This window comes from Anolis carolinensis, chromosome 5 (assembly GCF_035594765.1).
Source record: "Anolis carolinensis isolate JA03-04 chromosome 5, rAnoCar3.1.pri, whole genome shotgun sequence".
Lineage (NCBI taxonomy): Eukaryota > Metazoa > Chordata > Lepidosauria > Squamata > Dactyloidae > Anolis > Anolis carolinensis.
In genome coordinates this window covers 163,263,266-163,279,982 of record NC_085845.1, presented here as the reverse complement: position 1 = coordinate 163,279,982, position 16,717 = coordinate 163,263,266, and the positions used below count along the sequence as shown (strand labels likewise).

Here is a 16,717-nt window from a genome sequence, read left to right as displayed (position 1 = left end):
GGGTGTTGACCCATCCTTATGCTGTCCAAAGTATGCATGTGTGTGTGTATACACACACACACACACACACACACACATATGGAGCCACCGGTAGTACAGTGAGTTAAATCGCTGAGCTGCTGAACTTGCTGACCGAAAGGTTAACCCCAGCTTCTGCCAACCTAGCAGTTCGAAAACATGCAAATGTGAGTAGATCAATAGGTACCGCTTCTGTGGAAAGGTAACGGTGCTCCATGCAGTCATGCCGGCCACATGACCTTGGAGGCATCTACGGACAATGCCAGTTTTTCGGCTTAGAAATGGAGATGAGCACCAACCCCCAGAGTCAGACATGGCTAGACTTAATGTCAATGGAAACCTTTATCTCTATCTCTCTCTCTATCTATCTATCTATCTAGCTATCTAGCTATCTAGCTATCTATCAATCATCTATCTATCTATGACTGGAGTTACGCTTAAAATGTAGCTGTTCCAACTTACATACACATTCAACTTAAGCACAACTTACGGAACCTATCTAGTTCATGACATGGGGACTGCCTGTACATTGTTTGTGTTGTGATGGAGCCTTTGAGTAATGATACTACTAGATGCACTAGAAGAGGAAAAAAACTACTCGTGAGCAAGACTCCGATGAGGAGCAACAAAGGAAGCGGATCCGGGAAATACTTATGGAGCCTACTTATGATGACTCATTTGAGGGCTTTGAGGGGGATGATGGGGTTGAGAATCAGGAGGATGGGATGACAAGTTCAGAGGATGAGGTAATGGACTGGACTAAGGTGCAGGAGATCCAGGACATCTTTAGAGAACCCACAAGTAGTGACACGTTTGAGGGTTGGCACAGTGGGGATCCAGCTGGGTCTTGGGGAATTATGGGTTCGGATAAAAGATGGACTGGGTGGAGGGATCGGCAAGGGGCTTCAACTGAAAGGAGGTCTGGTGGGGCGTTGTCTGATTCTAGCTCTGAGGAGGAATTGAGGCAACAGGCTGCAGCTGCTGGCAGGGTGTTGGCTGATTCTACTTCTGAGGATGATTTGTGAATAAAAGTGAGTTTGGGAAATGGATCACCTTTGCAGTCGGCAAAGTGTTGTTGGGTGTTCGTTCATGTGTCCGTGTGAGCTATTTGGGAAGACGTACTTTGGGAAGACTTCTGTGAACATAAGTTTAATCTGGATGTGGGGGTTGGAACTGTTTTCTCTGGACTGCTTTGTGATGATCTTATGCATTAGTTGCCGTGCTGCATTTTATGCTTTGGCTCTGTGTATGACCTGGACTGGATTTCGTATTGCAGGCTTCTCCTTCGCTGACCTGGACTGGATTTCGTATTGCAGGCTTCTCCTTCACTGACCTGGACTGGATTTCGTATTGCTGACCCAGATTTGACTCAACAACGTGGACATTGTGTTTGGGTGACTTCAACAGACGTCTTTGGGCCCCTGCTGGTTGTCAATTCCTGCCTGCTGATGTCCTGCTGGGAATTGGAGTGCCTTCTTTATTGTTTTACGAAGTTTGTTTTTAAACCGGATTATAGTCCGGTTTAATCCAGGTTATTTTCCAGGGTCTGGGGTTTTGTGTTGTTTGGTGGGAATTCTGTGTTTCACACTGAAGATTAAGTGTTCTGAGCCTTTTGAGTTTGTTTTTGGGCTCCTTTTGGTTGTGAACTAATAAACTGTATTTCTACTAACGTCTGGTCTGGCACTTTAAGGAGTCTGTGTTGCAACAGTTTGCATGTTGTACGCCAGAACTGACAGCATTACAAATCTCAGTGAACCCTGTTTAGAATCAGCTTTATATGTCTTGACTTACCAAATTCCCATTGATTCAATGGTATAAAAATGGTATATTTGGATGAAAGTCTCTTGTTTTCACTGAAGAGAGAACCTTAGCGAATGGAAACACTTATTAGATAGAGATAGGGACCCACAATTCTGCTCAGTTTGCTTCCTTCTCCTCCCTCCAGAAACCTGAAGTAACCATTCCTTGTGGTCTGATCATAGGGCTGGGGTGGATTTCAGTCGCTCATTACATCGGTTAACAGAAAGTATCTTTTTCATATCTTGAATGTTTATATCGCTTTTTTGGGAAACTGTATGTTTCTGTCCCATAAAAGTTCCAGTTTGTGCCTCGTTGCAAATTGCACTGAAGGAATGTGATGAACATGTGGAAGAAGCTTAAATATTCACACAATAAATTTGCTAAATTTGCTTAAAATAGCACTTAAAGTAGTACACAGCCAACTTGTCATCTTCAGTAGTAATTGCTATGACAATTTTTATTTTGTTTTCCATGTCACATGCTAATTACTGTACTGTGCCAAGGAGCCAAACATGTGCCAATAAGAGAACATTCTTAAAACAATACAGCATAATAATTCTGTTGCCTTTCCTTTATATCAAGCAGCCAGAATGTACAATGTGGTCTGTGGGAAATCACATTTGTTGATCACCTTGACCCACCTAAACAACGGTAGCATTGCCTCCAGTCATTTTCAGGCTGTCAGCTTGAATCCTTATTTCTACAGTAACAATAACTAAGGCAACCACAACAGTATCAAGGCTTAAACAGAGGATCTGACTACTCTGTACGCTATAATGTCACTCACAATAACAGAACATAAACATGTAAAATAGATTTATTTATAGATCATGGCACTCCTATGGCCTTTCCACACTACACATTTATAGCACCTTACCTGTCACAGCTGCATCCTGTGGAATCCTGGGATTTGTAGTTTGGGAAAGCACTGGAGCTCTTTGCATGAGAATCATAAGACATCTCTCTAAACAACAGATCCTAAGATTCCATAAGTTGCCATGGAGTTTAAAGTGGAATCATAGCACTATAAATGTGTAGCGTGAAAAGGCCAGGCTTCCCTCTAGTTTCGTAGCATGTAGTGGTAGAATACAAAGTTTGGAAAAGTTGGGTTGCTGTAAGTTTTCTGGGCTGTATGGCCATGTTCCAGAAGTATTCTCTCCTGACGTTTTGCCCACAGCAATGGCAGGCATCCTCAGAAGCTGTGGGGTCTGCTGGAAACTAGGCAAGTGGGGTTATTTATCTGTGGACTGTCCGGTGTGGGAAAAAGTACTATTGTCTGCTTGAGGCAAGTGTGAATGTTGCAATTGGTCACCTTGATTAACATTGAATGGCATTGCAGCTTCAAAGCCTGGCTGCTTCCTGCCTGGAGGAATCCTTTGTTGGGCATCCCCTGGGCAATGTCTCTGTAAACGGCCATTTCTCTCACACCAGAAGCGACTTGCAGTATGTTCTCAAGTCACTTCTGATTATATATATATATATATATATATATATATATAAGCAATAAAATGAGGGCTTTCCGCTTCAGGTCCCCCAAATCTAACCCTCTTTGGGCTTTCACAATTGCAGAGAGGCAGGCATTGAAAATTGCTCACACCTGGAGCCTTTATATTTGCGGCTATTCACATTCCCTTGGCAACTTCGCCTCTCTTTTCTTTGAATACCCAAGCTTAATACCTAAACTCGGGGATCCTCTGAAGATGCCAGCCACAGTTGTAAGTGAAACATCAGGAGAAAATGCTGCTAGAACACGGCCATACAGCCCAGAAACCCCCCAACACCCCACTGGGTTTAAATGCTGCACTCAAATTTTAAATTAATACAAAGCTAGAAATCTGGTACAGAAGCAAATTGTCCACAGTAAACAATGTGTATGCTAGAACTAACCAGTTACCAACCAGGAGGACATGAATGTAATTGAACCCCACCCCTTTGTATTCTTTCCCAGCCCTTGGCAGTGAGAGGCATATGGTTTCTTATATTAGAACAGTGGTTCTCAACCTGTGGGTCCCCAGGTGTTTTGGCCCACAACTCCCAGAAATCCCAGTTTACCAGCTGTTAGGATTTCTGGGAGTTGAAGGCCAAAACATTTGGGGACCCACAGGTTGAGAACCACTGTATTAGAATATATAATCATAATTTGTCTAAACCCTTTCGAAAATTGATTGAGTTGGTTGCCATTGCTCCTCTTGTGAAGCAAATTTGTTCAGTTAAAAGCACTACATTTTCTCAGCCTGATGTTTCCACCATTCAGCTTTACTGGTTGACCCCAGGTTCTAGTATTATAGCAGCAGGAGGCAGAAGTTTCCATCTCTATTTTTTCTAAACCATGCATGATTTCATATATCCTTTTCATGTGTTCCAACCACAATCACTTAAAAACCCTCAGCCCTGAGATATTTTACCAAGTTGCTTCTGAATTCCTTTTCAGCATATGCTGTCAACTGTCGACTACTATTGTTTTGAGTGTAATCTTCTTAGGATACTTAATTGTTTATTACTAGCTGGTGAATACAACTAAGGCACTGCTGAGAAAGGACAGCTATTGCTTTAATCCTTGGATTTACCCACCTCAATTTTGGTTGTTCCTTTTTTATACGTCTGCGCACTTTTACTATTAGATTATCTCAGTCCATTTAGAAAATGAGTCCTATTTTCTGGAGGCTGTTATAACAAAACCTATAGCTCTGCTTATTGCTATCATGGAGAATGAAAGTTCTCTTGTGCTTGAAGGAGCTGAGGGTTATATTGTGAGACCTACAATTTTCCCAAGAGCTGGATATGGAGTCTTAGCCTTCCTGATGTTCATTAATGCTTTGTTTTCATTATTTAATAATTTTTTGGTTATTGCAGTAACCCTGAAGAACCCTCAGCTCCGGAATCCCATCAACATATTCATTCTAAACCTCTCCTTTTCAGATCTCATGATGTCTATCTGTGGCACCACAATTGTGATTGCTACAAACTACCATGGATATTTCTATCTGGGACGGCGATTCTGCATTTTCCAGGGATTTGCAGTCAATTATTTTGGTAAGCAAAATAACCAGATTACTGCTGCTGCTTCTCTTTGTTTCTCTCTTGTTATATACATCCAAAATATTGATGGAGCTGAGCAAGAACTGAAAGAGCAACAACTAAAATACCAAACCATCTTAACATTTCTGTTGCTAAATAAAACCTCAAAATGCTATCCTTTCTTGAATGATGATTTATGAGAGGCCCTTGAATTTGACCATTTGCTTTTCTAAAAAAAAGACAGAGGGAAAAGTAAGAAATCTTTGGCAAATATAATTACAGTAGAATCTCACTTATCCAAGACTTGCTTCTCCAAGGTTCTGGATTATCAAATGCATTTTTGTAGTCAATGTTTTCAATATATCGTGATATTTTGGTGCTAAATCTGTAAATACAGTAATTACAACATAACATTACTGCATATTGAACTACTTTTTCTGTCAAATTTGTTGTAAACGTTTTGGTGCTTAATTTGTAAAATCATAACCTAATTTGATGTTTAATAGGCTTTTCCTTAATCCCTCCTTATTATCCAAGATATTTGCTTATCCAAGGTTCTGCCGGCCATTTAGCTTGGATAAGTGAGACTCTACTGTACTATCATTTTCTATTCCAGTTCAGTTGTCTTTGGGTTCAATATATTCCAGCAGTAGTCCTGAACTCTACAAGTCTTTACCACATTTTAGGACATACTGATTCAACTCATTTGTGGAAATCTATAGATTTCAATATGACGTTCTGATTGTTACTCAAAAGTGTATGTATGTATATATATGTGGGTGTGAGTGTATGTATATATGTGGAGAACATGTTCCATTGAATCAGTATATTTTACTTTATAGTATATATGGAAAGGAAATTTGAAGAACAGTGTTGCAATCTGACATATTGAGGGCTTGTGACTTCAAGTTGTTTAGATCTTCTCACTGTTTTCCAGGAATTGTGTCTCTCTGGTCCTTGACAATTTTGGCATATGAAAGATACAATGTGGTATGCCAACCTTTGGGAACCCTCCAGATGAGTACTCAAAGAGCTTACCAGCTACTTGGTTTTATCTGGGTTTTCTGTCTTTTCTGGGCTGTGGTGCCCCTCTTTGGCTGGAGTTCATATGGTCCTGAAGGAGTTCAGACCTCATGCTCGATTGGCTGGGAAGAAAGATCATGGAACAACTATAGCTATCTGATTGTGTACTTCCTCTCCTGCTTCTTCATTCCTGTTTTGATCATTGGATTTTCTTATGGCAATGTCATTAGGTCATTACATGGGGTAAGTAGTCAAGTAAATATGTGTGTCTTGTGTTTGTTTATTCTTTTTTGAATTTTTTAAAATATATATATATACATTTCAAATGAACACACCACAACACATGCAAACACATTAAATCACATGAACCTCCCCACCCACAAATTACAAATTAATATATGATTTCGGACTTGTCAAGCTGAAAACAAAAATGCTAATAATAATACATTCCATATTTATGGATATTGTACATTGCTAGTCTAGCTGTCTTTCCTTTGCAGAGGATTCATTACTCAAAACCTTCAAATATAACTAAACCTTCAAGTATAATTCTATTTGCTAAGTATTTGCATCCCATACGTTTTGACTGCCAGGGTAGCTTTGTTTCCAGATTCCTGGCTATTTTCATATTCTTAACTGATTGTAAGATGCACCCTAATTTCAGTATCACAAAAGACATGACAGCAGCAGCAACAACAACAATAACAACAACAACAACAACACAACAATACATAAGATGCACCCACAATTCTAAAATGTGCCCCATTTTTATAAATATTTATGTAGGCAAAAAGTGGATCTTAGAATAAGGGAACTACAATATTTACTATGCACATTACAGATGTATGATTGATTAGCATGAATTCTTAACTAGTTGAATAAGCAGATTTCAACAAATGATTAATGCTATTGATTTGACTTGACAGCTAAACAAGAAAGTTGAACAATTGGGAGGAAAAAGTAATCCTGAAGAAGAATTTCGAGCTGTGATTATGGTCCTTGTGATGGTGGTGGCATTTCTGATTTGTTGGTTGCCCTACACTCTCTTTGCTCTAACTGTTGTCTTTAATCCAGCACTAAATATTTCACCTTTGGCTGCAACCATCCCAACATATCTTTCAAAGACTAGTCCAGTATACAATCCCATCATCTACATTTTCCTGAACAAAGAGGTATGCTCTATGGTGAAGCTGTAATGAAAAACTACAATTATAGTGAAATCCATCTTGGAGATGTGGCTACATGCTGATAATTGCTTGTAGAGTCAAAGTATATTGCTCATTGTTGCGTCAATCAATTGGATTCTTAATGGTTTATCACTTGGTGTCATTTATTTAGATCAGTAATTGTTAGATTTGGCCCCCAGATGTTAATGAATTACAACTCCCATTTATTCCATCCATTGAACATAATGACAGTGACTTCTGGGATCTGACTCCAACAATCTGACAACTGCAAACTATTGATATACCAGCCATCTTTAAATATTTATGTTTCTGTTGTATCAAATATTGAATGAGCTTGTTTTATACTGCTTGGGAGGATAGGATCCAAACTAATGGATTCGGATTACAGGAATGCATTTTACAACTAAACAGTTGGAAGAATGTCTTGGTAGCAAGAGCTCTTCGTGGCCTTTTGATAGACTCTTCTTTTGTTGAAGTAGTTTATTATAAAGTACTAGCTTTGCCCAGCCACGCGTTGCTGTGGCTGATGGGAATCCTTTGTTGGCCAGGTGGAAGAGCAGTGAATAGCCTTGCAGCCTCAAAGCCTGGCCGTTTTCTGGAGGAGCTGGAGCTTTTTGTTGTATGAACGTAGAGGCCTGGATGACGGGTTGTGCTGCCAAGTTTAGTGTTTCTGGGACGTGTAGTTTTCTTGTTTTGTCCTCGGCCGAAATGTCACTTTGCTGTGGTGAAGTCTGGTGGTATGGGAAATAAAGTATTGAGGAATTGGTGGTAGTTAAGGTAAAGGGTAAAGGTTTTCCCCTGACATTAAGTCCATTATAAATGGGTTATATGGCTGTGTGGAAGGGCCTTGAGTCTATACTGCCATATAATCCAGTTAAAATCAGATAATCTGTATTTTATAGGCAGTGTGGAAGAGGCCTAAGTGAGGCCTAACTCTGCCTGTCCCCTGGGCAGAGCTTAGCCTTCTAACTGGCAGCAATTGGATAAAAATAATTATTACTCTCCCTCTAATTAGGACTTTATCTTTCTTTTCTTTTTGTTGTATGAACGTAGAGGCATGGATGAGGGGTGGTGCTGCCAAGTTCAGTGTTTCTGGGATGTGTAGTTTTGTTGTTTTGTCCTAGGCCGAAATTTCATTACCCTTTTATATATATAGATGACCCCTGTATCTCTAGTGAATATGTTCCCGGACTTCGTGTGAATATGTAAAACTATGGGCTCTTCTGAAATGAAGGATTTCTGGCCCCAAGGACAGCATAGATACATGCTGGAGAACCTAGAAAACACCTAGAGAGGTGTTTGAACATGAATAAATGAAATTTGAACCAATTTGAACATGAATAAATGAAACTGTGGGTCTCAGTTCTATGGATACAGTGGTCATACTGTACTAAAAATAATGAGGTTTCACTGAAGATCAGAAATAAATCTATCCTTTTCTTTTCTTTTCTTTCTTTCTTTCTTTCATCATGTGCAGTTCCGTGAGTGTGCAGTTGAATTTATAACCTGTGGCAAAGTTGTTCTAACAAGCCCAGAAGAAGACATTTCAACTTCAGCAATTTCCGATGAAGGCATAGCACCATGTAAGATCAACCAAGTGACTCCTGTTTGATAAGCATTTGCCTCAAGTTTCATTTACTGAGTTGCAGCTGGAGAAAGATACTAGAAGTATGTGATTCATGCAAAAAGATAATAAAGTTTTCAATGGCTGCCTATTAATGACTTTTGACATATTTATTCCTCTAAAATATATTGTTGTTTATTTATTCATTTAACAGATTTCTTTTTCACAGCAAATATTTTCTAAACCCTGTGTTTTCAACAAGTTCCATCATATCTAAGGACCTGTTGAAACAGAAGAGTCAAGGCCATCCCAATTAACCGTGTGCCATTCTCAGGTGCTTTGAAACTGTCATGGTTTTTCTCTTGTCCTTTCCTTTTGTCCTCAGCTTACATCAGTTGCTGCAAATTAAGTTTAAAACACAGAAGCAGTTTGCAAGGATTAACTCAGCAAATTGGAGAAGAAGGAAGGGAAATAATATCTATGCTGATTAGCTCATTGGAATGTGTTTCTTAAAATGCTTTAAGGAGAGGTGGTAAGAAAAATAATGTATTATTATTATTATTATTATTATTATTATTATTATTATTATTATTTCTATTCTTCTTAGTGTAGAATTTTTTTAAATAAAAAGGATGCCATTTGGAAGACACACTATTGATAAACTACCCTGGGGTGGCTAGCTATGCCTTTTGAGATGCTTGCAACTTTCATAATTCTTCACCATTGGGTATGTAGGGCATGGAGGAGTCAGTTGTAGGCCAAACACGTTCAGATGTTCATATTTGCCCGTCCTGGACTAAATAAGCACATCTTGAAACTAAGAGATGAATGCGGCAGATGTAAAACTACAGTGCAATATTATTCAACTGTGAGTCAGGTTGAATTTCAGCACTAGTGCAATGTAAGTGGCAGATCTGTTATATTTTGGACTACAACTCTCAAGGTTGCAGGCTTCAAGGTATTTGTAATATGAAAAGTATTTTTTCGTAATGCCACATTTTTAGGACTGTAGCAATCTTATTACATTTCAAAACATTCAAGATTAATTAAAGTGCATGGTTTCTTTGATTAACCCATTCCCTGTCCTATAATGGGATTTTTTTTCCAGTATATGCTTCAGGAATCTGACTTACAAGTGAGAAACAAGTGAGAAACTGCAAGTCGCTTCTGGTGTGAGAAAATTGGCCGTCTGTAAGGACGTTGCCCAGGAGACGCCCAGATGTTTTTTGATGTTTTACCATCCTTGTGGTCCCCAGATGGAGCTGGAGCTGATAGAGGGAGCTCATCCACACTCTCCCTGGACTGGATTTGAACTGGCAGCCTTCAGGTCAGCAACCCAACCTTCAAGTCATCAGTTCTGCCAGCAGAAGGGTTTAACCCAGTGTGCCATCAGGGGCTCACTTACAAGTTAAGCCTGTGTTTATCTTTATCTTATGACAATTTGAAAAAAGGCATACTGAATTGAGATATCTTCCTTTGAAGATATTTTGAAGATAGGAATAAAAATCACAGGCTATGACAAACAGATGTCTTTTATCACTTGTGGGAGCAGCTCTTCTAAAAACATGAAATAATTTTCATATAATTTCAGTCAGCACTCCACGGCCATTGCATAAGCTTAATCTTCAGTGGTCTATAATTACACCTCCTTTTTCATTAAAAAAAACAAACAAACACTTAGCATTGCCCTAAATCTGCTGATAACTGTCTTGTGTACTAGTGGAACATTTTGGGCTAGATAGGCAATGGCACGAAGAATTTGAGCAGCAGGAATAGAGGAAATGTCTGAAGCAAACAAAGTATATTCAAGTCAGATGTTTGACCTTTATAATGTAAGCATCTGGTTGTTTAAAAGTTGTTCATGTTGTTCAGGAAGCCCATACAATATTAAAAAGAGGTTGGAAAATCCAAGACTGCTCCCAAACGACCTACTCCTGTTCAAAACTTTTTCAAGCTTGAATTAAATGTTTAGTCAACATTAGTCCCTTATTCTCATTTTGCTGGAACCATGTTAGTAACTTATATGGTTGTAAATTGCCTTTTTGCCTGTGTATGTCTTTTTGGGTTGTTGTGGAAGGTAGACTAAACTTCTGATACTGCCCCCACCTTCCCACCTGTCACAGAAAAGTGCATGCATGGGCCGAAACTAAATAGTCAATTTTTTGGGGTGGGTGTTAAGAAAACATACACTATAGTTCTGGTTGTGAAACTAATACACTTTGCTGTGCACCACACGATCTTGGGCACTGTTTCTTTCAAGCTTCCTGAAGTACTATCAATGTGAACAACTGCGAAGTATAGACCAAAGTCAGAACCACAAACTCCTTATCCATGCTTACATTTTTAAAAATTCATAAATATTTGCTAATGATCTTTAATAATTGACTATTCAATACAACTTGCAGCAGGAAAATGGTTTTGCATATTGGCTTGGACTGCTGTGGTACATAATTATGCAAGGAAAAGGAGTTTACATTTAGAAAGTGCGCTAATCTGTTGCCTTCACTTAACTTTGTATCCGCCCTTGGGACATGCTTGCGAGCAAAGCTTGTCTGCTCAGTGAGCTGGCATAATTGCTTTACTCATTCAAGTCTGATGTGATCCCTTGTTAGTGTTGTTAATTTGTGCTCGATCATAGTTAATGAAGATGTTATGAAAATGTTCCTGCACCTGGGTGAAGCTCAGCAGTACACACTGAACTAGGTAACACACTATCACTAAATAATGATCCTCTGCTGGCTTGTTTTCAAAGGATGTCTTATGCAAGCAGAAGGTACTTCTGTTCACACATAGCACGTGTGTTGCCAATCTCCTTTGCCAAGTTCACAGCCTCCCTCCAAACTGATTCCAGATGGACAGGGAGCAGCTTTCCAGGTGACTCCAGGACAGAAGATTGGGGTGGGACTGACTAGCACACTTCTGGGCATGTGTGGACATGCGTTGAATGCATTGTGACTTAAAGGTGCTCCCCTCAGCATCAAACATGAAGCCTATTTTGTACCATACAGTTTTGGGAAACAGCCATCAATTCCTTCATGCACACATCTGACATTAATATCACATGTCATTCAGTTGGCAGAAGTCAAGTTCCCTTTTATGCATTCCTGGATTCAATGTAGCAGAAAAAAAAATGAAGCCCATTGATGCAATTTGCTGGTATAATATAGATCAGCTTTTCCCGGCCTGGTGTTTTTTTATGTTGGTCCAGAGTTCCGATTTTCTGTGGCCAATATGTAATTAGGTTATGGGATGATGAGATCAGTTGGTAAAATGTGGTAAGAAGGCTCTGGAAAAAACCAAATACCTTATAAGTGACAACTTTCAATGAGCAATAAAAGGAAGAAGCAATATATATCAACTTGAGTTATTGTGTAGCGTTCATGGGATTTGCATGGGTTATGTGTTTTAAATATTTCCATATCACCTTTGAATAAAAATTCCTGGAATATTTTACATAACAAATAAGCTAAGCTTTGAAGTCCTAGTGCAGGAAGGCAAATATGACTTTATAGGCATAACGGACACCTGGTGGTATGATTTCTATGACTGAAATATTACAATTGATGAGTATTTACAATTAAAAAAGAACAGATGTCGCAGAAAAGGAGAAGTAGTAGCATGTCAAATTCAGATGTATAAAAATACACTGGAACGATCATAGTTGACCAGTTAAGAGCTTTTTGGGGGAAATAGAGAAATAAGGCCAGATGGTGACCACAGAGTTATAATGGAGGATCTAGATCAGGGGTCCCCAAACTAAGGCCCGGGGGCCGGATGCAGCCCTCCAAGGCCATTTACCTGGCCCCCGCCCTAGTTTTAGACTTAGGCTCGCCCAAAGTCTGAAATGACTTGAAGGCACAACAACAATCCTACTTGATTATCTCATTGGCTAGAAGCAGGCCCACACTTCCCACTGAAATCCTGATAAGTTTACAGTATTTTGGTTAAAATTATTTTTATTTTTAAATATTGTATTGTTTTTTCATTTACCAATATTGTAAATGAAATATTGTAAATGAATGATATGGTAATAATATAATATATTGTAATAAAAAATAAATATTGTGTATACATATAATATTGATAATAAATATTTTAATGTAATACAATATAATATTTATTTATTTATTTATTACAGTATTTCTACCCTGCCCTTCTCACCCAATAGGGGACTCAGGGCGGCTAATAATAATAATACACTATAATAATATTAATTATATATTATATATTAAATGTAATATTACTAATAATATTACGGTATAATGGTATAGTACAATATAGTAATATATAATGCTAATATTGTGCTATGCTAATAATATAATATATTGTATGTACATACAATATGTAAGCCGCTCTGAGTCCCCTTTGGGGTGATAGAGGGTGGGGTATAAATGTAATACATAAATAAATAAGTAATTGTTGCTGGGGTTTTTTGGGGGGTTTTTGCACTACAAATAAGACATGTGCAGTGATCATAGGAATTTGTTCATTTTTTTTTCAAATGATAATTCAGCCCCTCAACAATCTGAGGGACCATGAATTGGCCCTCCACTTAAAAAGTTTGAGGACCCCTGATCTAGATATTCTGACAGAGAGAACACCATTCTAGTAATCTCTATGTCCTGCAGTGTGAATCTGTGGTCAGCTTTCAGTGGAAGTTAACTATGGAGTCATGCTGGAAGACTTAGAAATTCAAAGAGAAGTGATCTTCCCATTATAAAAGTACATTTTCAAAATATCTGTGGTTTTTCTACTTTTGTAGAGAACCTGAACTTGCTGACCAAAAAGTCAGCAGTTCGAATACTGGGAGCGAGATGAGCTCTTGCTGTTAGGCCCAGCTTCTGCCAACCTAGCAGTTCAAAAACATGCAAATGTGAGTAGATCAATAGGTACTGCTCTGGCGGAAAGGTAATGGCACTCCATGCAGTCATGCTGGCCACATGACCTTGGAGACGTCTACGGACAACACTGGCTCTTCGGCTTAGAAATGGAGATGAGTACCACCCCCAGAATCGGACACGACTAGACTTAATGTCAGGGGAAAATTTTTTACCTTTACCTTGGAGTCCTGTGCCTAACCTCAGCAAATGTGGAGAGCTGACTGCATGTTGATTCTATTTATTTTTCTATGCTGGTATCCTTTCTTGTAGGTTGTTTCAGTGGTGAATAACATTATATTATGTTTAACAAATGAGTTAGAAGGAGAATGTGAGTGATGGGAATCTAAGCCCTAAGAAAAGGAAAGGAAGAGGGAGGGAAGCTGGGAAGTGAGGCTTCTTTGCTGACTCCAAACTGATACGGAGTGTTGCAAAATGAACTGAACAGCAGGGAAACTAGGGCAGCACCCATGGGGGGTATCTTGTCCTTACCTGAGCCAAAATAGAACTGCATTTCACATTCGTTTCCCTGCTTGCTTGGCTGGTCTTGCTTGTCACTGAACTAGAAGCTGTCCTCCCACAATAGGAGAATATCTAATTTCTATATCACTTCCAGGCAAGCATGATAGAAAAATAAAGAATGGCAAACTTTGGGCAAAGATTGCTTTTCCCCCAGCCTAGTCCTTTTTAGAAGTTTCAAACCACATCCCCTAGTATCTTCAGATGGTATTATGTATGTATTTATTTACTTGGGTCCTGCTTTTCTCCCACAAGATGGGACCCAAAGCAGCGAACAAAATAGAAACAACTACATAATACAAAAAAATCATCACCCCACAAACCCAACATATAAACAACACATTGCACAGAACACCAGTTAGATAAATATAAATATGCATTAAAATATCACATATATCATAATAAAACCTCTGCACTTCAGGCCACTGAGGTTGTCCTAACATTAAAACATTATTATTATTATTATTATTATTATTATTATTATTATTATTATTATTATTATTAAGAGATAAAAAAACAATGGTTGCAGGTTAGAGCACCTCAGAAAGAGATTGGAGGTGGAAAATAAACAAACAAGAATTCAAGAATGTGCAAACTAGTAATGGTGACATGAAAACAAAGGATATTCATGAATGTTCAAGAAAATTTCTGGTTTCTCACGACATGAAGGACATTTTCTTGCATAAAACCATAGGTTATGGCAAACATTAAGCACAATCGAGTGAAATGTAAGAATCAAAAACCTATTGGCTTAGGTCCAGAAGTCCTACTGTGTGAGCAGATGGCACGGGAGCCCCTTTTATAAAGGCTGCAGTTCTTTTGAAATGGCACAGTACATAATGCAGGTAATGAAACAATGATAAAGATATTCTGTTATTCTATTCCCACATCTATATTGTACATATTAATGCAGTGCACATCGATAATACTCAAAATTATGCTCTCATCCATCCAAAGCAGCAGATGGCACAATCTGATAGTATAAGATGCTAACACTCCTTTTCTGAAAACTCATAGTTAAAATTGGCAAGCACAGGGCTATGCTTTGTAGCAACAAAGCAATGTTACAAGTACATTAACAGTGAGCATCCATGCATGAAATCTGACATTTCTTATGTTTGCAAATATGAATGGGCTTTATCTTTGACATTGACTTTGTGTCAGGTTATTGAGGCTACTCATTTACCAAAAATTCAGGGGAGAATTTCTTGTTTGCTTGTTTAAAAAAATAAAATAAAATAAAATAAAATGCTTGACTAGAGTGATAGTTAAACCATCTGTCCGTTATGGCATTTCTTCTGCAGAAAATATAGCAGAGATTAATTATTGTTGTTAAAATATATCTACCTGTATTTCAAACAAGGATGTCAACCAGTCAGACAGAAGTGCATGCAAAGTTTGAAAAAAAACAACAAACCAAACTTTTCCACACTTTGTGTATTGATCATAAGAAAATATTTCAGTATGTTCTCATAGTGTGTTCTTAACAAAATTATGATGCCCAAAACTTAAACAAACTTCAGACGTAATACATACAATCATACTGGATTGGAAAATCTTTGGCTGAGCTGAAATGCTGGACTGAGGGATATATACAGTAGAGTCTCACTTATCCAAGCCTCGCTTATCCAAGCCTCTGGATAATCCAAGCCATTTTTGTAGTCAATGTTTTCAATATATCATGATATTTTGGTGCTAAATTCATAAATACAGTAATTACAACATAACATTACTGTGTATTGAACTACTTTTTCTGTGAAATTTGTTGTATAACATGATGTTTTGGTGCTTAATTTGTAAAATCATAACCTAATTTGATGTTTAATAGGCTTTTCCTTAATCCCTCCTTATTATCCAAGATATTCGCTTATCCAAGCTTCTGCCGGCCCGTTTAGCTTGGATAAGTGAGACTCTACTGTAATAAATTTCCACACAGGCAGAGCTATGGGCGCATGCACACTGTAAAAACAGTGCAATTTGCCACCATTTTAATTGCCATGGTTACATGTTATGGAATCCCAGGATTTGTATTTTGGTGGGCATCAGCACTCTGGCAGAGAAGGCTAAAGACCCTGTAAAACTACAACTCCCGTGATTCCATAGCACTGAACCATGGCAATTAAAGTGGTATCAAACCACATTAATTTTACAATGTAGACACACCCTATGATAGCGGAGGAACATCAGTGTGTGTTCTTACAGCAAAAGGCATCTTGTGGGACTTTTAGGGGCCAGGGGCCTCTAAAAGTCTTGGAGGATAATGCCATTGTTATATGTTCAGCTATAGAAGTTTTCAAACCCTGGGAGTGGCGTGAGCGGCTGCTGTTAGCTCCAGCCCCTGCCAACCTAGCCATTCGAAAACATGCCAATATGAGTAGATCAATAGGTACCGCTCCGGCGGGAAGGTAACAGTGCTCCATGCAGTCATGCCGGCCACATGACCTTGGAGGTGTCTATGGACAACGCCAGCTCTTCAGCTTAGAAATGGAGATGAGCACCAATCCCCAGAGTCAGACATGACTGGACTTAACGTCAGGGGAAATCTTTACCTTTATAGAAGTTTTCAAGCTTTGGTCCTTTGGGTATTTTGGATTTCAACTCCCAGAATCCCCAGTCAGCTTGCACAATGGTCAGGAATTCTGAAACTAATGTCCAACACAACTGGAGGACCAAAGTCTGGGCTATAGTAGCATAACTAGATGCTCTCCATT

The 16,717-nt window shown here is 38.7% G+C and overlaps 1 protein-coding gene across 1 annotated transcript; it reads left to right on the top strand.

Moving 5' to 3' along the window:
* The first annotated feature begins 3,528 nt into the window (after nt 1–3,528).
* Nucleotides 3,529–8,765, top strand: LOC100561244 (opsin-VA). Its single transcript, XM_003221042.4, has 4 exons — nt 3,529–4,851; nt 5,774–6,102; nt 6,786–7,031; nt 8,524–8,765. The coding sequence occupies exons 1-4, from the start codon at nt 4,521–4,523 to the stop codon at nt 8,656–8,658; spliced, it is 1,041 nt and encodes a 346-aa protein (XP_003221090.1). The 5' UTR covers nt 3,529–4,520; the 3' UTR covers nt 8,659–8,765.
* The last annotated feature ends 7,952 nt before the right edge of the window (nt 8,766–16,717 follow it).